This window comes from Mixophyes fleayi, chromosome 5 (genome assembly GCF_038048845.1).
Source record: "Mixophyes fleayi isolate aMixFle1 chromosome 5, aMixFle1.hap1, whole genome shotgun sequence".
NCBI classification, from domain to species: domain Eukaryota; kingdom Metazoa; phylum Chordata; class Amphibia; order Anura; family Limnodynastidae; genus Mixophyes; species Mixophyes fleayi.
Window position 1 is genome coordinate 123,546,845 of NC_134406.1, and position 24,101 is coordinate 123,570,945.

The 24,101-nt window shown below is 40.8% G+C and overlaps 1 protein-coding gene across 3 annotated transcripts in view; it reads left to right on the forward strand.

The window, feature by feature from the left end:
• Positions 1 to 24,101, forward strand: part of MOCOS (molybdenum cofactor sulfurase) — a 720,810-nt gene that overhangs the window by 655,512 nt on the left and 41,197 nt on the right. For all 3 annotated transcript variants that reach the window (XM_075212790.1, XM_075212791.1, XM_075212792.1), the window contains 3 exons: positions 1,670 to 1,832; positions 7,469 to 7,550; positions 9,920 to 10,041. In XM_075212790.1, the coding sequence (XP_075068891.1) occupies positions 1,670 to 1,832; positions 7,469 to 7,550; positions 9,920 to 10,041 (367 nt within the window). The remainder of the gene's footprint in view (positions 1 to 1,669; positions 1,833 to 7,468; positions 7,551 to 9,919; positions 10,042 to 24,101) is intronic.

The following is a 24,101-nucleotide window of genomic DNA, read 5'->3' on the forward strand; positions in this document are numbered from 1 at the left end:
CTGATTCCGGTCGGCTAGTAGCAATGAAATTAAGGCAATGAAGTTGTATGAAAAGCAATTTGTGTTTACGTTGTGTTAGAAGAAGACTCAGGCCCAAAGAGTGTATACTAATACTACCATAAATAAAGATAAATCATATTAAACAATCTAGATAAACTGTTCATTGATTAGAACAAATGAGAATCGATATGGGAGCGCGTTTATATAATGTATAGCAAAAATATAGCCCAGAAAGAAATCAAATCCCTCTATTATATAACCAATAGTAGTCACCCAAGATTATATGTATATATAAAAACATTCTGTTTTTAGCCTCATTTAGCTCTATGGGGCATATTAAATTGTCGGCGGGATTGCCGAAAATCCCGCGGTCCGCGCATGATTACCGTTATTACGGTAATCATGCATGGAAAAACAGTTTATACGGTAATTTACTCACTGGATTTCAGCTCGCAGCTCCCTGAACCGCGAGCTGAAATCCAGCTACAAATTACCGTATTAACTGTAGCGCAGCGTGGAAAAACAACAATTGAATATGCCCCTAAAAATTACTGAATTATTTTGTTTCATTGAGACCCTCTGGATGTAAGATTTGTAAAATAAAAATCCCAAGGGCTTCCTTCTGATATAATTTTTGAAAACGATTGCCACTTTGTTTTTATTCTCCATCTATTCTACTCCTAGGATTTTTAGTTCTTTGGACTCACCATTATTAAGGCCAAGTGTTTAGACACACAATGGGGCATGTTCAATTCTTTAGTTTCCCCGCGCCGTTAAAACTATTACCGGTATTACGGTAATAGTAAGCAGCTCAAAGAGCCGCAAGCTGAAATCCAGAGAGAAAACTACCGTAATAACGGTATTTACGCGCACTATTACCGTAATAACGGTAATAGTGCTCGCGCCACGAGATTTTTGGCTATAACGCCAACAATTGAATATGCCCCAATGTGTCTGAACATGTATACAGATGATTTCTTTTATGTTCCTTAAATCTCTCTTTTAGACTTCTTGTTGTTCTACCAACATATTGAAGCAAGCGAGAAAATTCCAGTACATAAATGACATGTGTCGATTTGCAATTAATAAAATCTTGAATCTGAAAAGATGTTTTATTACCACAAGATGTAATATAGTGTATCCTATTCAAAATAAAATTGCATGTTATGCAAACTGATCTGCCACATTTCAAGCATCCCGAGATTCGACCAATAGGTGGAATGATGTAACTTGAGGTTCAATACCGTCTTTGTTGCAGAAAAAAAGGAAGAATGACACTAACTCATTACAACTATCTATGGTTATTTTATAAGCAGACTTTGTCAGCAAAACAGTAAATTTGGTCACTATTCACAGTTTATTTAGCTGTGTAGTATATTTCTTTAGTATGCATCACAGATCACAATAATCAACAGCAACTAACTATACAATGTTTGTGTACTTTTACTTTTAAACAAAATGAGATGCTACTTTTTATATCACTTCTGAAATATTTTCCATTTAATTAACAATGATATTTAATTTTTCTAATGTTTTCAGCCTAATTTGATTTTTACCTATGTTTTTCAACTAATATTCTACAATAGTAATAGTCAATTTTATTTGTGGTTATTTGTTTATACTGAATCATACTGAAAAATATCTTTAATATTCCTTTGCCTTTTGTTAGGTCTCCCAGTGGCCTGTGGTAGAACAAGGTCTGCTTTTTGATCGAAACTGGATGATTGTGAATGAAAATGGAGTTTGTCTGAGTCAAAAGCAAGAGCCAAAATTGTGTCTTATTCGTCCTTCAATAGATCTGACAAAAAACATTCTGATTATTCAAGCAAAAGGTATTATTAGCATAAGTAGTAGTTTTACAGCCAAGTCTGTATAGTTACTTTAATCAAGAGATTATGACCCAGCTTATCTTCAGAACATCCCTGCTTGTGACTTTAACCTTTGTCCCTTTTCCTTATTATTAAACCTGTGTTATCCACCCTGACCTCGGGTCTGTCTTTGACTAATATTGAGTCTGGTCCTCATTGATTTTTGGTCCTGATTTTGTCAGCAACTATCTAGTGGGGCAAATCTAGGGACCGCAACCTGTGGGTGTCCAGACAACAAGTCCATCATTCAGTTGGTGAATAAAGGACACTCATTTAGATTCGTACCTCTGGTGAGTCAGTGCCAACTGTTAGCGGCACAGTGTGTCCACTCCCACAGCTAGTAGCATCTTCCACAGCCCATGAGACCAAGTTTCCGTAGCAATAGTCTGCTCATCTTTTCTCTTGATCATAGCTCTTTGCTTTTTTATGAGAGCTGTCATTTGTTTATTAAACTGTTCTTGCAGTAACCAGCTAAAAGGAGCAATCAACTGCGAGACGTAATAGCAATAAACCCCTCAGATTAGGAAAATGACACTAGTCAGAGATATGTTTTGGATATGGGCAATAGTATGCCAGCCACAGGCAAGCCTGTTTACCCCTTAACAGAGCCTATTATACACCATTAAGCCTTCAACTTGAACATGATACATTAGTAATTTGCAAGAGCCGAACTGACACATGTTTCCAGAGTAGTTTTGTGGTTTCCTTAAATTACTAATAAGAGACCCAAGCTTTTTAGCTGGATTGATTTTATGAGAGTTTTGATCTTATATTGAACCCAAGGAACGGTTCTGTAAAACCTTTTGGATCGAGTTTCAAGGAGGGTAAGATCACCGTGGTGAGAGTGAATTTTTGCCCAAGAACTAAAAGACCTGTACTGCAGCTGTAGTAGGCGGTGTCAGAAGTTGCCAGCATGGATTGCAAGAGTCAGGCTTCTGATTTTGATTGTAGAATTCTCAAGAGGTGTATATATCTAAATACTGTTCAAATTGTGACGATCCTTAAAAAGAGATCTGGTCCTTTGAAAGGTCCTTGGACTATATTTATGTTACCATCTTAACAATTCAGGATAAACATATGATCAATCAATTATTGGAAGACTTTCCTGATATGCAGGGCCTGATCAGCCAACAGGCTGACCAGGCTGCAGCCTGGGGTGCTGGATCGGGGGGGGGGGGGGGGCGCAGCAGCGCTGGTTAACAGAAAAATGTTCCTTTTTTTTTTCCCAATTCAACCCCTCCCCCCGCCAAACGCCCCCCCGCGAGAAATTGTTATGTAATGGGGTCCGCCGCGGGTGTATGGAATCCGCCTATGACTCCATCGATAGGCTCAAGTATGCTGAAGACGGCAGACGACAGCTAATCACAAGCTGTCATCTGCCGTCAGTGCGGCCACGGTGCGCTGTTCAGTGTGGTCACGTGAGATGTTAACATCTCACGAGACCACACTAATCAGACAGACCACACCCGCAGTGAAAGAACAAACACCGCCGGACGGCGGAGAAGAACAGAAGAGGATTTCACAGGCAGGTAAGAAAAACTTTGAGTGAATGGCTGCCCAGGAAGAATTTTCAGGCACAATATGGGGGGGAGCAGAAGAACATGTTCAGCCATAATATGGGGGGGGGGAGCAGGAGAACATTTTCAGCCATAATATAGGGGGGGGAGCAGGAGAACATTTTCAGCTATAATATAGGGGGGGGTGGGACAGGAGAACATTTTCAGCCATAATATGGGGGGGGGGGGCAGGAGAGCATTTTCAGGCACAATGTGGGGGGGGACTGGCACTGGCGTTTTTAGGCACAAATAATTAATGGGGGGGCAGTGGCACAGATCATGACTGGGGGTGGGATAAAAGGCTCAGTGGCTTTACTTATTATTCTCTATGGGTGGGGCAGTGGCACATTTCATGACGCGGGGGGGGTAAGCTGCAGGGGGCAAAATATTTTTCTCTATATGGGGGCCAGAGGTGAGATCATGACTCAGGGGGGGAATAAGCTGCAGGGCGGATAAAAATTATAAATTGTCTAAGGGCTGGGGGGTTATTTAACTGACTGTCAGGGGTTGGTAGATGTTAGTATATGATTATAAATCATTTTCATATCTTTTATTATCTATATATGCCTGTACTAAGGGGTTGTTTTATTTGGTCATAATGGAGTGTTGTGTTTGAATCATTCAGGATTTGTTAACATTTTGCATTTTTGCACATTTTCAGTACAGGACCCCAATGTTCCAGAAGCCAACTGACAACAACACTTCAAGAACAAGAGAGAACATCAGGTAGTCTACACTGCAAGATCAGGTAAGAGAGAACAGCGTATCCTGTTTAACTTTGAATGTGGATTTTTACTTTAGTGACATTTTAATGTGTTTTCAAACTAATGTGGGCCTGATTCATGAATGTAAGTAATTAAAAAAAAAATAAGTAAGTTTTCACCTGGACAAAACCATGTTACAATGCAAGGGATGCAAATTAGTTTATTATTTTGCACGTAAGTTAAATACTAGCTGTTTTTTCATGTAGCACACGAATACTTGTTAGCTTTATGTTTACACTGCAATTTAAAGTTGATCTAGGACATGCACTACCCTAACTATAAACCTGTCCCCACATTTTAATTTACATCCCTCTCCAATGCATCATGGTTTTGCCCATGTACAAAGTTAAAAATTACAATTTACAAAAATACAATTTTGTGCATATATATATATATATATATATATATATATATATATATATAAATATAAATATAGGTATTGGCTGGGGCAGGGGGCGGGAGGCGCGCCCACGCGCGGGGGGGAGGGCTTGGGCAACCGGTGTTAGCCTGGGGCGGCTGGAACCCTTAATCAGGCCCTGCTGATATGTGCACTATAGGTGAACTGAGATTATAACAAATAAATGGAATTAGGTCTGATTACCAATTTGATAAGTCAGTTATTTTTGTATTGTATGAATTTGGTGTACTGTCTTTTTTATATATTTCCTTGGAAATTGTGTTTTAAATAAATTGTGTTATATAAATTTCTATGGTGGTATATTTACTTTAGAGACGGTCTTTTGCACTTCTTCTCTCTTTTATTTACTTATCCATCTAGGGCAGGGGTAGGCAACCTGCGGCTCTCCAGGTGTTGTGAAACTACAAATCCCAGCATGCCTTTCCACCTATCTGCTGGTTATCTACTGGCAAAGCATGCTGGGACTTGTAGTTTCACAACATCTGGAGAGCCGCAGGTTGCCTACCCCTGATCTAGGGGAATGCTTGTTTGCAAACCAAGCCACAGGTTGGCTTTGGTAGTCACTAGATCATAAAGATAGATATCTTGAAATTTCCTTACATGATTGGAGCTGAGCAGCAAAGCAGAGTTCAAGGAGGCACCTGGCGAGCTTTCCAAGCAGTTCTGCATGTATGCGGTGCAGCTGGTCGACATGTTGGATAATTCTGTCCGTGCGGTCGCTAAGTTGAAGCGGTTATTGAATAGAAGCTCATGTATGGGGTTTATTCTTCCACACAAAGTGTATAAACCATCTATGTAGTTGAATGTGGTAGATCGGGGCATGTTAACTGGGATGGTCTGGAAGAGATAAACTAGACAGCAGATTCATAAATACTCACAACAAAGTGATTTGGCTATGCTGTAAGCATGAAACTAAATGTTTCTTGAAGAATTGCTTGTTTATTAAATTAGATTTTTATTGAACTATGTAAGATACATTTTAAAAAAAGGATCATAAGTAGTAAGGTTAATAAAATAGTTAATTTATGTACGAAAGCTAATGTTTCACATTACTTTAAACTATTGAATCGCATAATATACTAGTTTGTTACCATTTGGAACCACCTTCTGGAAATGAATATATTCTCCCTATAAAAAGCTAAGGAGAGTATTTTGCTGTAAATTAAGTTGCTCAGTTTGCTGATTTATTTATCAAAGTGGTTTGCATTTACAATACTGATTTAATAATGCAGGAAGATAAAAAAGAGACACTGCATTTACACTCCTATTATTATTATTATTATTATTATTATTATTATTATTATTATATTCTTATAAAATGCTGAAACTTGCTACTAATGTTGAATTCGAGTTTGTCATTATCAAAAAAGAAATTGTATGCATACTGAAGTAGTATCATTAAAGTATGTTTTAAATATGTTCTCAATTTTAAACATTATTGAACGTTGCAACATATTTTACTAAAAAAAGAATGAATTTTAGATTTTGTGTTTTGTTACACCTCAATATGTTTTTAATGGAATATATTAATTACTCTTAGGGGGGGTAATCAATTGTCCGCGGGATCGAGCACGGAAAAACTATTACCGTTAATACGGTAATCTCTCGCTGGATTTCAGCTCGCAGCTCCCTGAGCTACGAGCTGAAATCCAGCGAGTAAATTACCGTATTAACGTTTTTTCCGCGCAGGATTACCGTAATAATGGTAATCCTGCACGGACCGCAGGATTCACGTCAATCCCGCGGACAATTGAATATGCCCCTTAGTATTCTTATATTTTTCAGGACAATAAAACAACCCACATTAAATCACAACACAATACAATATCAGCAAATTCCTTGTGAGTTGTGTTAAATGTTATGGGACTTTGTCACAGCAGTTTGAAATAATAAACTACAAATGTTCTTATGTATTTCCTTACTTTTGTTAAACACTAGCCTGGTTTGGTTTATATGTGTGCGTGCATATATATATATATATATATATATATATATATATATATATAGTGACACTGTGTGAGGAGAATAGGTACCATCTCCCTGATCTCTGCCAGTTTTATTAGCACACTGAAATGAACAAAATAAAACCTAAAATAAAATAAAATAGAAAAACCTTGCCTGTCCGACACTCACTACACATTGAATGTAGACCCTCTCTCAAGTGTGAAGGACCTTATGTCCCACACACAAATCAAACACATATTATTGCTCATTGTTCACCACAGCATTCTCTCAGGAGGCAACCAACCTCTTCCCCTGGTCTGAGAGTGAGATTGAGGCAGAGCTGCAGTCTTTCACAGCCATCACTGACATACAGCTCCTAATTAGTCTGCTGTGAGGCTGCAAACCAGAAGACCTGGACTGGGCCTCCTGCATGGAGCCCACCCTCTTCTCTCCAGAGAGCCTGGGACATGAATACCTGCCATTCACACCTGTGACTCTGTCACATATATATATATATATATATATATATATATATATATATGTGTATGTAAATATATATATATATATATATATATATATATATTAATGTACAGGGTGATTCAAAAGTCGCAGTACACCCTTTTATTTCAAAAACTCTACAGGAATTGGGCCGATTGGCCGATTTCAAGATGGCGCCCATGTGTGGTACATACCGTAAAAGATAGACCACATCACCCATACCTTACTGGAGTATTCAGGTTTCCCAATTTCCTGTAGAGTTTTTGAAATAAAAGGGTGTACTGCGACTTTTGAATCACCCTATATATATATATATATATATATATATACATATATATTTATATATATATGTATATATAACATATATATATATATATATATATTATACTGAATATTTCATGTCTCTCTTTCCGCGTTTAGGCATGTCTCCTATAGAAATACCTCTTAATGATGAGAGCAATGGGACAGCTCAACTATGTCAAAACAAAGTTTGTGGAGATAGGTAAGGGAACCGTCAAATGTGGAACATCAATAATTTGTCTTTACTGTGAAAAGGTGCTGAATTAAATAATTCTAGAGTATATGAACATTTTAGTGTATGAAAGATAACTCTCTAATATATACGTTTACTAAACAATAAATTTCATGTTTAACTGGGAGGCCATTTCAGTGCATATTGACACATACACTATATGTATATATATATATATATATATATATATATATATATATATATATGTGTGTGTATATATATATATATATATATATATATATGTGTATATGTGTATATATATATATATATATATATATATATATATATATATATATATAAAATAGAGAGAAGAGCACAGTTATTTTGGTAATTAACAGTTTCTGGAATTTTACCTATTAAAATACCACATACTTTGAATGGATGTGTCATACTTTAACTCTTATTTTAAGAAGATAATCCTTTCTTGTGGTGATGGAATGGTAAGATGTAATTGGGACATAGAGCTCAACAGAGCCTAAGGGAGTACTACTTATATGAATGAAGTGCCTATGTGAAAGTCAAACACACATTATACAGATCCCAAATATGGTATTAATATAGTGTGAGGTCCCCCTGGACAAATACAGTCCTTGAATGGTCCATTATTTATATATATATATATATTGCAACTGTAAGCAGAGACTGACACATGAGGAGTCAGCTGCAGTTTTCTGCACATTAAATAATATAAATCACAGCTTATAGTAGCTATAAGTAATACCACAAAATACTACAACCACAGTAAAACACAGAGGGCCTGATTTATTAAGACACGGAAATGCCCATACATACCGCATTTTATGTGAAAATCGCTCTGTACATGCCCAGAAACAAAACATATACCAGTGAACACAGCAACATCCAATTCTTCTTCGAGTGCAAAGGACCATTACTACAGCCTATGATTTCAGGGGCATAACAGACAGGGAAATGGATTTATGCACATAGTTAGTGTTCAGTAAGGCTCGAGTGTACGCGGCAGCATCCTATTCAAGGTTTGGATATCTGAAAAGTACATAATTTTCAGTCGTATCACTTATACCAGCTATAGGTCTGGTGTAAGTGTCGATTACTAGTGATAATGGCTGTGTATGCATGCTAGAACAATCAGGAGCAGCTCTAAAAAATTATTTTAAGTACAGTAGACATTCATAACATCATAATTAATGTATTTTAAGGGGAAAAAACCTCTTTTATTGTATAATGTTTTGTCATTAATGACTATATAGGTCACATTAATTTAATTGTTTTTTTCCTGTCTGTTCTTTTGCGACTTTATAAACCATATGTGTTGGACGTATGTTGCAGTGTCTTGTCTGTTAGAGCTGAGCAGACCTAGACCCGCATTCATCAACAGATGTATATTCAGATCCACTCCCTCTTACATATAGATGTGCGTATGCCCAATATTTGTGCTACCCTCCCCAATCTCGCACCAGTTTTTTCGTAGGTGGGCAAGTGGATTATGCTATTATGTTTGATCAGGTCCCCACTGTTTGAAGACACAAATTGCATTGCTGCGCAGTAGGGACAAGGCCTTTAAGATGCAAATTGCATTGATATGCCCGCCGCTCTGTTGCCTTGGCACTTACTAAAGGACATGCAGTTTTCATGGAAGTCCTTTCAGTCAATGCAGTGCCCTGTCCAGTTCTGAGACAGAATCCCTCCTACAAGCAGTCTGTTTTACTGTTGACATGGTTTATTGATGTAGCAAAAAAATGAAAACTGCAGGAAATCCAAATGTATGTGCTCTAGAAATGAAAGGCATATTGTCTCCAGGGACTTATTACATTATCTTCCAAAAGAAGAATAAAATAAAACAGTTCTTGTTAAAAAAAAACCTATTAACTCATTTTTTGAACTCGCACCCACCCTCTTTTTTTTGCTTCCTATAACTGTTTTAAATGGCACTAACCCTTAGATACACTGTGTGTGAAAGTACCTCTAAAAAATTACAGCAGCTAATTAGGGGCTTCACTTAGTAAAAATAACTCTTAGGGGGGAATTTAATTAACCGCGATGTTCCTCAGAAAAATGGTGCGAGGAAAAATTAGAGCATTTTTTACTGTAGTAACAGTAAAAATGTGCAGCTGCGATGTTCTGAGGAACATCATGGCTAATTGAATTCCCTCCTTAGGGTCTACTTCTGGTAAATATCTACAGCTCACAATAACTGTTGTTATTCTTTGAGAAATGTGGTAAAAGAAATACCAGTTAAACAAAAGTATTTAATAATTGTATCCTGAGGGTATGTAAATATATTAGAAAGAGACTACTAGAAAAATATGATTTAATAATATAAATGGTTCTGTTATTGAAATTGTTGTTATCCTCTGTAGAGTTCACACATCCGATTGTGGGGAGAAGACTGCAGATTGGGTGTCACATTTTCTTGCTCGCAAGTGTCGTTTAATAAGACAGTCATTAAGTTTCAATCGCTATGCAGGTGCAAAGAAAAAAGGTACGTCATCGTCATATGTTCAAGGATAAAAATATTTACGCTATGCTATGCTACAAATATCATGTTTATTTCTGTAATTGAAATTACATTTTGAGAGTAATGATTTTCTTTTTTTGCATTGTTTACAATTTCAGACAGTTTTGTTTAAAAAATAAAGACTACAATTTTGTCTGTTTGCAAAGTGTACATTTGCAGCAAAGCACTTTATTCCTCAAAAGCCTGCCTAGTAAATGGCATACACTAAAGTCTATGCTATAGAAATGGACGGAATATTTGTATGTTTCTTTCTAGTTGGTTCCTTACATTATCTTTATTTTCAAAAAAAGGATAACCTAAACCAATATTAAAAACCAGAACAAAAAGCAGAAAAAGTCTTGAAAAATAATAAGTGGTAAACAACAAATTACAAATCCTAGATCTTAACTATTGTGGATTACGAGGTTCAACATATACATATACAAAATTGTGTAAATCAATGAGTTGTTTAAAATATCAAATACAATTATATCAGCAGCAGCAGCTATTTATATACCACCACTAATTCTGCAATGCTGCACAGAGAACTCCTCACATCTGTCCCTGCCCCCATTGGAGCTTACAGTCTAAGTTTCCTAACACACACACAGACTGGAGTCAATTTAATAGCAGCCAATTAACCTACTAGTATGTTTTTGGAGTGTGGGAGAAAACCGGAGCATCTGGAGGAATCCCATGCAAACACGGAGAGAACATATAAACTCCACACAGATAAGGCCATGGTCGAGAATCAAAATCATTACTCCAGTGCTGTAAGGCAGAGGTGCTAACCACAAAGCCCCGTTGCTGACCCTAATTATATATAATTATATATATGTGTAGTGTACTGCGCAGGGCATGTACTTCCAGCCTAATCACCTGCCTACCCCAGTAAAATTCCCCAAGTGACCCCTAAAAAAGCAAACCCTGGAACATAATGAGGGAACTACAAAATGGGTAGTCTGAATCAGTGTTCCCTCTAAGCTGAGCAATCTGGAAAGCAAAGAGTTAAAAGGTCACTCTAATGAGGGCTCCACTTGAAAAGTTTGCATTCACAATCTGCAGGATGTTTCCTAGTAAGATACAGGTTTAACTCTATCATTTCCAGATTGCTCAGCTTAGGGGGAACACTGGTCTGAATACACTTGCACACATTCATACAAAATGTATTTGCTAAGGGACAAGGCTATAACATATGCCGCAATGTAGCAAAGTGAACCTTACATTGTGTTCCTGCCCATCTATTACAGCCTAATAGGTGTTAGGCAGGGCCATCTTTTCCATTGGGCATGATGGGCAGGTGCCCGGGGGGCCCACGGGCAAGGGGGCCCCATATGAAGGGCTCTTAATTAGAATAAATAACCCTGCAAAAGAAAAAACCTGCAACAAAAAACCTTCAAGGGTCACTGAGCAAGTACATCTATCTATCTCTATCTCTATATATCTATATCTATATCTGTATCTCTATACATCTATATCTATATATATATCTATATATGTAGGGGCCCCGGTGCACTGCTTTGCCCGGGGGCCCATAATGTTGTTAAGATGGCCCTGGTGTTAGGTAACCCTATGAAAGAAAAATAAAAAGAAATTCATTTGTCAATATCCCAAACATGTTGTTTTAGTTTTACTAAAATAAAAACCTTGGTATATTTGAAAGCTTCTGTCATAACCCCCCTTTCCCATCTGTACTCAGTTATATGTGATCATTTAGTCTTTCCTGGTAAGTTTTGATATTGAGACCATGTTTCAGTTTTGTTCCTTTCCCCTTTAATTTACTCATGCCCTTCTGGAGATATGACCAGAGAGGAACACTATATTATAAGTGTCTATCCTCTTACATAGCTGTTTGTCATCTGCAAAATGACAGACTTTACCTCCAATATCATTAGTAATTTAATCAATAAAGATATATAAAGTGCATTGTTCCAAGTAGAGATACTTGGGGTATTCCACTAGTAACCTTGCCCTCTTCTAAATTGACTCAGTTTACTACAACTCTGTTTTGTCTATCCTTCAACCAATATTGTATTGACTACCTTTGAATCAATTGCCAAGCTTTCTGATTTATTAAGGAGTCTTTTGTGTGGAACAGTGTCTAAAATCTAGATCTGCTACATTTACAACCCCACCTTGATCTATTACCATAGTATCCAGTCAAGAAAGTAAATCATATTCTCCCCCCAGGAAATCCATGCAGCTCACTGGTTACCATCTGGGGGTAAATGTATGAACGTATGAACGTGCGGGTTCTTCAACACCCGCGTGTTCAGCGTGTTCGGCGATTAAATTTCAAGCAGCGCTGCATTGTAAAGGGAAACTTCCCTTTACAATGCAGCGCCGCTTGAAATTTAATCGCCGAACACGCTGAACACGCGGGTGTTGAAGAACCCGCACGTTCATACATTTACCCCCTGATTTCTTTACTTCCACTTTTGTGCAGCAGGACTGCTTTCACTCTGGAACTATGCCTGTTAATAGTGGCTCTTTGAATCATTATGTTAATGGTGTTACCAGTATAGATGAGCAGTTTGGATTATGTGAAAACCGACAAAATCCAATATTGGGGATCTGAGTGAAACTGAGTTGTGACTAGTTTTCTCCCTCCAAACTCGGATCTCAAAATGAGGCACAACGTCATTTCCAGTAAAAAAAAAAAATCGCCATCTTTTGAATATATAGTCCTCCTTCATTTGCTCAAGTGCCATTTTAGAACAGATAGTGTGCAGGGAGGAGGTTAGCTGTGGTGCTGTGCCCACAACATTTTGTTCAGGGTAAACGAGGACAGTAGAATCCTGTCATTATTGTAAGGCAGTTTAGTAGAGATTAGTCAGCTAGAATGATCAATTGCTGTTAGGTTCAATCTTAAATATACTTTACACAGACTAGTAGCTACTGGTTGTTGTTAATGTATGAGTGTGTGTGTGTGTGTGTGTATATGTATATCTATAATATAAATGTCTAGTGGCGTGTGTTAGTCTGTCTGTGTGCCTGGCCCAAACTATGGCCAGGCACTCCTTTTTAATAGTGGCGTATGCTATCTCGCGATCAACAAGTTTCCGGGAGAGATAAGCCACTGGGTGTTCACAACCATCCTCTCCTACTTGACTCAAGACAGCTCCTATTCCACAGCTTGAGGCATCAGTTTGCACAATGAACTGCCATCAAAAGACAGGGACTGCTAATACTGGGGACTGGGTCAAGATATCCTTAAGCTGGGAAAAGTCCTGTCCACAATCAGGGTTCCAGTCCTTTGTTGAGAGTACTTTTTGGTCGTCAAATCAGTCAGCAGCTTGGCAATATTGCTGTACTGGGGCACAAACTTGCGATAGTACCCCACCATTCCAAGGAAGGCACGTACCTGTTTTTGGTTGGTGAGGTGAGGCCAATTCAGGATGGCATCAATTTTTGCTGGCTCCGGTCGAATATTTCCTCCACCGGGGCATTCTTCATTCCAAAGGACATGGCAGTAAACTCAAATAGTCCAAACGAAGTGGTGAATGCAGACCACTCCTGTGATTCCCTGGTAAGGGGTATATGCCAGTACCATTTACTAATATCCAGCATGGACACATAGCGAGCCACCCCCAGTCTGTCAAACAGCTCATTTACTCGGGGCATGGGATACGCGTCTGTCACCATCACTTCGTTCAGTTTCCTATAATCCACGCAGAAGCGTGTACTCCAGTCTTTCTTGGGCACTAACACCACACTGGCCGCCCAGGGACTATTGAATGGTATAATGACCCCCAGTGCCAGCATTTCATCTACCTCTTTTTTGATCATGTCACAGCACCTCAGGACTCACTCGATACAAGGGTTGCCGAATAGACCGAGCATCCCCGGTGTCGACATGATGGGCCACTACAGGAGTGCGCCCAGGCCTGCTGGTGAACTGAGGCCGCTCTACCTCCAATACTCCCTTAATCTGTTGAGTCTGGGCTCCTGTTAACTGCTGGCCTATGGGCACCGCCTCCACCCCTAGGTTCTTTTTGGTTGCTGCGAGATTGTCGGGGATGGGGTCAGTCTCTGGGCCATCCATAGGTGGGCAGCAGATTGCTTCGGCCCCTATTTCCCTGGTGACGTACTCCTTTAACCCACTTCCATGTTCGATCTAGTGCAATAACGTAATCTACCCGGCCCTGTCTGTCCACTACGGTATAGGGCCCTGCCCAGGTCACCTGTAACTTGTGCTTTCTGGCAGGTACTAGCACCATCACTTTCTGTCCAACTTCTAACTCCCTTTCTCGAGCCCCCTGGTCGTAATAATGGTGCTACCGGTCCTGCGCCCCCAAAGTATGGTCATGCGTGAGCTGCCTCAACCTCTGCAGTCTATCTCTCATTTGTACCACATATTCCAAGACTGGAACCTCAGGTTCCTGGAATAACCCTTCCCAGCTTTCTCGGACTAGGTCGAGAGGTCCCCGTATACTTTGAGCATATAATAACTCAAAAGGAGAGAACCCAGTAGAATACTGCGGCAATGACTTCTCCCAGTCTCCCCTCTCTGACTCAGCAGATGCTCACAGCAACTGCTTAAGGGCCCGATTAAATCTCTCGCAAAGATGGACCCCAAATTTGTCCCATACTGTCTTCAGCAAGTCCCCTTGAAATTACGTCCCCTGGTCAGTGACTACTTTTTGAGGGAATCCTACATGGCTAAAAATATCCATGAGAGCCTGGGCAATATGTTCAGCATCTATGGATGCTAGTGCCACTGCCTCAGGATATCTAGTCGCGTATTTGACTACGGTCAGTATGTTCTTCTTCCCTGTTCGGCTTGGTTTCTTAAACGGTCCCACAATATCTATGGCTACCCTCCTAAATGGCTCACCTATGATGGGAATGGACTGTAGAGGGACCCGACGTGGGGGTCCACCAAGGCGTTGGCATACATTGCATGGGGACCTATGTTATTTGACCTCCTGGTTAACTCCAGGCCAGAAAAAATGATGTAACAACCAGGCACGGGTTTTGCGAACCCAAAAGTGGCCATCTATGGGGATGTCATGGGCTAGTGCTAGTAACTGGTACTTCTGGGGTACAATCAGCTGTTTCCTAGCCACTCCTGGGTCTAGAGGATCAGCCTTGGCGGGCATCCGGTACAACCTCCCTTCTTCCCACATGATCCTATCCTTCTGAGGTCCCCAATCTGTCATTTCTGCTGTAATGCGGAGACCATCTCAAGATGGGTCAGTCCGTTGGGCTTCCCTAAATGCTATCCTATCTACCTCCCCCAAATTCATGTCAATGTCAGGTAAGTCTGGTACAGTGTTACTCACCGACAGCTGTTCAGGTGGTGTGGCAGCTGATCCAACAGGGACATTTGGTGCTGGTATGGGTAGGTACTTGGGAGCTGTCTCCAAAGCCTGTGCTCGACTCCATGTGATAGCTCCCACAAAGTAACTGGCCAATCCACCCCCCCCAGATAATTCCCCAGACTAACGTGGGTAGGTAATCCATCCAGAAGTCCCACATTCACCTCCCCCGAACCCTGGCCCCAATTCAAATTAAGCCTGGTCATGGGGATGACTAATTTGGCCTCCCGCCATTGAAATTTTGATTTTCCGATTCTTTAGCCATTGATTAGGTGGGACTAAACTGGGCCGTATCAGAGTAATAGAAGCCCTCTCTTATGACTCGTCGGGCTCTCTGTCAGAGTAACTAGATAGTAAGATAGTTTAGTTAGGGATAGGTAGGTAGGTAGTTACATAGCCACATTGGGTGTTTAGATAGGTAGATTAGATAGGCAGATAGATTAGCCAGATAGATTAGATAGGTACTAAGATAGGGTCAGTTAGGTCTGTTCTCTGTCAGAATCTGCCGTCAATCATGCTGTTAATTCCTATGTAATGCCTCACCTGCCCAGCCTGTTTCTCTGAGCTCTCTCACCTGGCTCCTCATTATCAGCTACAGCCCATTGGTTCTGCTCTCCTTAAATAGTCGGCTAATCCTCTGCAGGATTGCCAGTAATACGTTTATCATAGTGTTCCTGCTCCCTTGTGTTTTCCCTGTTACCTGTTTCTGTTGTTTCCTGCCGGCTTAGTGATTTCCTGTGTACCAGACCGTTTCCGTTCCTGACTACTCTTCATTGGATTTCCCTGTGTACCGACTCGGCTCTGCTTTGACTCTTCTCCTGTGTGGATATCCCATGTACCAGACCTGATTCTGTCCATGACGATTCTACTATCTATTCACAAGTTCCAGTCAGTTTTCTCCTGGACCCCGACAAAGTCGTGCTCCCAGGCATGGCTCCGGCATGATCTGCAGCTCCTCTGCTCATCCTACATTATGCGGAGAGGCAGTCCCTGCAGCATCTCTGCGCCCTGATTTCAACAATCTTCCTTTGGCTCCGGACTCAATCTTGCCACAGGTACTATTGACTGTTTACATATATCACCGTGTGCCTATAATTGTTGTTACTCCTAAATCTCCGGACTCTCACCGGTACTGTGGGTTGCAGTTATCCCTGGCAACCACCTAAGAACTGTGTCTCTCAAACCTCCGGACTCTCACCGGTACTGTGGGTTGCAGTTACCCCTGGCAACCACCTAAGAACTGTGTCTCTCAAACCTCCGGACTCTCACCGGTACTGTGGGTTGCAGTTACCCCTGGCAACCGCCTAAGAACTATTTCCATAAAATCTCCGGACTCTCACCGGTACTGTGGGTTGTAGTTACCTTTGGCTACTGCCTACGTTCAGTGTCATCATCTTTACCTATCAGCTGTTCCTTTATTTATTCCAGTGACCACGAGTGATATATCAGTCTTGACACCATCCACTCGGTATCTCTCCTGGCTCTCTCCTGCACTTCCTACTCTATGGCCTTGGTAACTCCATTCCTGGGTCTCCCTAGCCAGTGCACATCTCACGACCCTCTGTTTGTCTGCAGCCAAGCCTGTCCCCACCACTAGGGGCAACAGTGAACACCAGACGTTCGGAGAAGACTACGGGTTTTGCTGTACTGGCTGAGGGGTTCCTAACACCCCCGAGTCCAGTTCCTGGCCATTCACTTTTACAGGCTGCAGTTGTCCCTTCATATTTGCAGGTGTAGCCTTACTGATTGCCGCTATCACCTCCACCTGATAGACTACTTCCTCCACCTCTGGTGCATCAGGATTATAGTACCCTTCCCCACCCTCAATTGATGTTCCTTGGTACACTGAAACTCAAGTCACAGCTGGTCTCAATCCAGAGAAAGGTCTTTCTCCCCGTGGGCAATTTCTTTGTATGTGTCCCAGTTGTTGGCAAGTGTAGCACCTCCAAGGGTCGGATACTGCTGGACGCACTAGAGTGCGCAGCTGGGGTACGTGGTGACATGGGGTGTGATGTAGCCGGTGGTGTATCTCGATCAGATGGGTCCTTCGAATAGTTGTCCATTCACAACCGCTAGGTCCCCTCCATCGGTGACGATTTTCCAGGAAATCATTGGCTAATGCTGCTGCTTTCTCTGGGGTAGTGGGATTTCTATCCACCACCTACTCTCTATTTTCTGGAGCCATTTTATTCATTAGCTGCTCCAATATAAAGATGTTTTTAATGTCCTTTACGGTTGTGGCTTGCTTCCCTTCTAGCCACCGATTCAGTTTCTTTGCAATAAACTGCTAAATTCCATATAAGAAGAGTCACTGATTCTTGCCATAGTTCTGAACTTAGTGTGTTAGGATTCAGGGGTGACCGCATATCGAGCCAACAATACTTTCCTAATCTCCTAGTAGTCCCTTCCTTGCTCTGGGCTCACGGCATGATATGCCTCCTGTGCTCGGCCCATCAAACTAGGTATCAAATATTTTGACCACTCCGCCACAGGTATATAATGCATTGCCATCATGGACTCAAATAACTGAAGGTGAGTGTCAATGTCCGTGGCTGATTCCACAAAGCGTGGTACATTGTGATATCCCAATTGCAGCATCTGTCTTCCTTCCAATACTGACACAGATGCCATTACAGCTACCACGACCGGTCTACCCAGCGCTGCTCCCAATACTGCTGCCCTCTCATGTGCAGAAGCTCCTGGTCCAAGTACATCCAACCAAATCCACAGCTGTTCCATGTTGCCAGCGGTTATTGCAACTGCCTCGGTTGTCATTCCCCTGGTTTCATTACTGGGTTCGCCTGATCCGGGTCCTGAACCGCGTCCTCCTCCTCCTCAACAGGGTTTTCTATGTCCCATTGAGCCAATTTTTCGATTAGGGACCCCCTGGTATCCATTGAGTTAATCTCAATTTTTCTTGCCTCACAAAGTTCCTGCAGGATTCCTTTCTTGGTGTTTTTGTATGTTTGTGCTGCTGCACCATTCTGCATTGCCTTTCCAATTCCGTGCTTGTCACTGAGTGATCCCACCAATTCTCCAAAGAGATGTTATAGTTCCATCACTAATACTTCCTGATATTAACATGGCTAAAAAGTGCAGTTCAAGTATGGATTAGATTAAGGGGTTGTAACACTGGTTCCATACACCATGCCCGTTGCTTTACAGATATCATTCTGAAGTAACTGTTATATTTATTTCTTTAGAAAAACGGTGTGCTTTTGCTGTCTGACTATTTGCAACAGAATCCAAAAAACAAACATATTTGATTCTTTTAAAATGGAGAGAGTTTCTAGTGAAAGTAATTTTGTGTGGGGCAGGGACAACTGAAGCAATATTGCAAAAAACTGGGTGTTTGCGTGTGAAATTCGGCAGCAGTTGCACACCCCAAAAAAGGTTATATATTATTATATTTTAAACTTTTCTATTTTTTAACACTTGTCAGTTTTTAAAAAGTGTTTAAAAATGTGTTTGTGAAGATCAACATGCAGCTGCACACCCCAAAAAAACACTATATATTCTAATCTTTTCTATTTTTCATTACTTGCCCATTTTGCAAGGGACATTCAGTAAAATCTATATTTAAAAAAGGAAGTTTGTGTGGGTCAGCATGCAGCTGCACACCTAAAAAAAAACACTATATATTGTAATTTTTTCTTTCTATATTTCAATACTTGTTGATTTTGGAAGGGTCATTCCGTGACATCCATATTAAAAAAAGGGTGTTTGCGTGTGAGGGTCAACAGCAGCTACACACCCCAAAAAAGTAAAGATGGTGTTCATCTCTTTGACTCAGAGCAGCACAACCCCCAATACAATACACAAGTTATTTGTTAGTAGTATATTATGGAGCAATTTCATATTGTAAGATTATTATTATTATTATTATTAATTTTTATTTATAAGGCGCCACAAGGCATCCGCAGTGCCGTACAGAGACAAACAAATTACAATACAATGGGAGACAGCGCAGTACAGTAAACAGTAAGCACAGCAACTCAGTAAGCTCAATGCACAGCTAGAGAGGGCGGGGAAGGGGGAGGGAGGATCCGCAAATGACGGGGCCCAAGAAGGAGGGCGCGGAAGACAGGGAGACCCCCAGGGGGGAGGAGGGAGCGAGAGTGGAAGTGGGGTGGAGGACCCTCGAGGAGGAGGGCTAAGTAGCTGGAGAGCAGAGTTAGAAGTGGTGGAAACAGGAGGAGAGATGGCCCTGCTCAGAGGAGCATACAATCTAAGGGGAGGGGTGGACAGACAGAGAGACGCAGGGGAGAGAGGGAGAGTAGGGGGATGGAGGCAGAAGATAAGGTAGGAAGTTAAGTGGGAGACAGAAAGGCTTTAAGAAAAAGGTGGGTTTTTAGGGCCCGTTTGCAACTGGACAGATTAGGTGAAATTCTGATGGAGGGAGGGAGCTTGTTCCAGTGGAGGCGGGGAGCGTGGGTGAAGTCTTGGATACGCGCGTGGGAGGAGGTTATAAGGGGGGAAGAGAGGCGACGGTCAGAGGCAGAACGGAGAGGGCGGGATGGAGCATGAAAAGAGAGGAGGGTGGAGATGTAGGGCGCAGTGGAGTTGGCGAGGGCCTTGTAGGTGAGTGTGAGGAGCTTAAAGAGGATTCTGAAGGGGAATGGGAGCCAGTGAAGGGCTAGGTAGAGGGGGGAGACAGAAGAGGAGCGGCAAGAAAGGAAAATAAGCCTAGCGGCAGCGTTAACAACAGATCGAAGGGGATCGAGATGAGAGTGGGGGAGGCCAGTGAGGAGGAGGTTGCAGTAGTCCAGGCGGGAGATGATCAGAGAGTGGATAAGGCATTTGGTGGCATCTTGGGAGAGGAAGGGCCGGATGCGAACGATGTTACGCAGCTGGAAGTGGCAGGATTTAGCAAGAGAGAGGATGTGGGGGCCAAAGGAGAGAGAGGAGTCGAGGATGACACCAAGGCAGCGAAGTTGGGGGACAGGGGAGATAGAGGTGTTGTCGACAGTGATGGAGAGGTCAGAAGGGGATGAGGTATGAGAGGGAGAAAAAACTATGAGCTCAGTTTTGGCAAGGTTAAGTTTGAGGAATCGAGAGGACATCCAGGAGGAGATAGCAGAGAGATAACATTCCTTCCTCTTCCTGTCTCATTGGGCACTCCCCTGGTTTGCTGGCAGACATCTACAAGTATCTTCAATCTGTTCAAGTGGCATTTCTCCGCTTGACAACCATGGATCACTGTATATATAAGGAGCAACCCAGTATCAGTACTGGCAGTAGCACTACTGTTATAACCTCTACTAGTAAACAAGGTAATGCGGGTACAAAGTTGACGAAAGCATCCTCAAAATCCAAAAAATATTTGTCAAATTCAGTCTCAAAGAAAACATCAGCTTTTTAATTAAGGAGGAGGATTAAGGGGGGAATTTTCTGATGAATGTGAGGATTTGTCCAAAAAAAGTAAATAGCTAACATTCCATACACCACCCACAGTTGCAAGAAAAGGCTTAGACCTTGTCCACTTTTTGATAATAGGGGTCCTGCTACTACCGGTACTGGTATAAGTATTAGAATGGAGCTGGATTATCTATACACAATCTTAATGATCATAAATCACTGTATAAACACTAATTATCATTCCCAATATTACATTTTTATATGTTATAGTTAATGGGACAAATTGACTATAAAATTGTACACATCACTTCTCACCTCTAATACCTGTTTTTTTTTTTGCTTGTGTGCATTCTAGTTTAGCATCAATGTATTGTTTTTATTTTACATTATTAGCACTCATTCAACCTTATTTCACTTAATTATCACATTTAAATTCACTTATATTTGCAGGCACAATATTATTCCAGTCTCCTACATATTTTAATATAGATAATTATTTGAATAATTATTATAATAGTTTGCATAATAATGCTAAAATTCCCCTTAAAATGAAACTTATTGGTGGTGTGTTTATTTACAATCTAATAATTTTCCTAAGAAATAAGATATCCTTTTGATATTTAACATGACTATTTATTTAATGAAACAGATATATACAGAAAAACTGCAAATAAATGGTGAAAGATCCAATTACCTTATTGAATTTTAGCTATCCTATTAGAGGATAGGATTAGTTATCATGTCTAAGGAGATCAAATCTATTATAATTTATACAATGATGATACTTACCCAGTGGTTTATTAATCTCAAATGTAATGAACATTTTAAGAATTTCTTTTAATATAACTGGTCATCTGATCGAACAGATATATGAAAGCCGTCGTAAAAAAGAACAGTATAATTGGCTCTATCTGTATTGAAAAGGAGAACCTATTAGATTAGGGATGAAGGTCAGGTAATGTCTCCTATTGGTTGATAGGAATATCAATCGTGTTTAGTAAGGAAGAAGTTGTTAACAACGTTGCTATGAATGATGTCACTATTGTTGGGGGGCTCCCCACTATGAAGAGCCAATTAAGACTGACCATCAGTTTGCCTAGTCAAAGCTTATAGCGAAACGCACGTCGGCGGCTGCCGCGGCTGCTGTTCAAAGCTCTACATGTCACTGAATATTTAACTATGAATCGATCTAGCTTAAATCTGCATAAGATATTAAAAATGAGCATTATATACTAAAGACGATAGGGCATATTCTGAAAGACATTTCAGAGGCATGTGATGTTCTTAAATAACTAATTAAGCAGAAAAATCTTGCACCTATATATATGTTTTTTGTCCATTTAAGATCTCTTGAATTATATTTATAAACTGAGGCTCAAGAAATAAAATTGTAGACTCGAAAAAAGAAGAAAGGATATGGAATGGAATTTTAATAAAGTGACAATTGAGCATTACACTAGTAAAAAGCACAATCATATTTGATATTTATTTTCAATTATTTATTAAGAGGTGTTATTAGAACAGCGTCGCAGTTAGACAGTATTTTATTGACAGTTTTTTCTTTTGGTTATTAATCAATATAAATCTTTTAATATTTCGCTACAAATCTCCTTTTTGAATTTGAAGTATGGAATAATTCCAAAATAGTTGTATTTGGATTTTAATATACCCTAATAAAGATTATGATTTTAATATAATTGGAAAGTCATTAGAGTGCCCCAAATAAACACACTCTTTTTCATTTTGTCTGTAATAACCGTAATAATTGAGCAGCCTTCTTCAAAAAGTCCTCAACAATTTGGAAATGTGAGGATGGGTAGGAGTAGTATTAGTGCTAATGATGATTTACCCATAGAAATTGAGGAGGCTACTATGGAAGTTGCAAATGTGCAAGAGGATGAGGAGGATAATTATGGATCTGAAAATGAACGTGTTGTACATGGACTAGATAATGAGAAGGATGATGATGATTGTGTTGTAGTAAGGCAGCGACCCATGTTACTACCAGCAAATGCCCATGATAAAAGCGCATTATCATGCCAGGGTAGAAGATTCATCATCAATCTCCTCATTATTAGTATGTAGTCCTGCATCCAATTTTCAAATTCCAAAAGACTCCCCTAATGCAAACCATGATTCCGAAGAAACATCCTTGTACACTAAAACTGCTGCTGCTGGGTGTGATACATTGACACAGAAGGGAAGCAAGATGAGTAATTTTACAGAATTGTCTGCGAAGCAAGTGTTTGCAAGAGGAAAGAAGTATGGCAGGCAGAATCCTGTATGAAAAATACTGTTCTTGCCACCAACTATCAACAGAATGTATAGACTTTAGTGGGAATTAATTAATATTGTGTGATGATGATGATGATGATCATGACATCAGTGATGAGGATGATGATACGGGTGATGACATGGTCATCAATGTAGAGGAAGATGACCATAGTTAGCCAAATGACCATTAGACTTTTATAAAAAAAAAAAAATTAACTGCTATCTATTCTTATCACGGTTCTTAAGCGGAGACTCGGCAGATGTAGCGAAACCAAGAGATTCGAACAGTTTGGCACTACTCCAACAGGGCGCGGAGTCTAATGAGGAGACGGTGTTCACCAGGAACCACCGCAAAGCGGTATGGGCTCAGCTGCGTCTACCTCGCAGGTCGCGGTCCCTACTAGAGCACTGTACGGAAGTCCCTGGGAAGGCTACAGGCAGTAGTACCGTAGGAAGAGAGGTTAATACAATAAGTAATGGCAATGAAGATGATGCAGATCGGTGTAACTCTGTAGACCACTATGTGGTGGAGAGTTCAGTAGAGTGAGCGTCAGCTCTGCAGACCACTATGTGGCGGAGAGTTCAGTAGAGTGAGAGTCAGCTCTGCAGACTACTATGTGGCGGAGAGTTCAGTAGAGTGAGCGTCAGCTCTGCAAACCACTATGTGGCGGAGAGTTCAGTAGAGTGAGCGTCAGCTCTGCAGACCACTATGTGGTGTAAAGTTCAGCAGAATGAGCGTCAGCTCTGAAGACAAATGTAGAGAAGATGTCCGGAGATGAGCGTCAGCTCTGCAGGTCACTGTGTGACAAATAAAAGGATCAGGAGAGTGAGCGTCAGCTCTGCAGTCCAGAATGGAGGTAAATAGCTGGGAGGTAACAGGAAGCCACTTCTTATCACCAGGAGGTGACTCAAATAACAGGCACTGTAGGTAAGGAGGAAGTGCCTTTAAAACTAAGCGCCATTAGGATCCACCAATGAGAGAAGAACAGAAGGTTTAAAGAAGCTGTTAGGTCTGCGCATGCGCAGACCCGATTCCAAGATGGCGGCGCCCAGGACGGAGCGGAGCGCCGGAGACAGGTAAGTCTGCCGGGT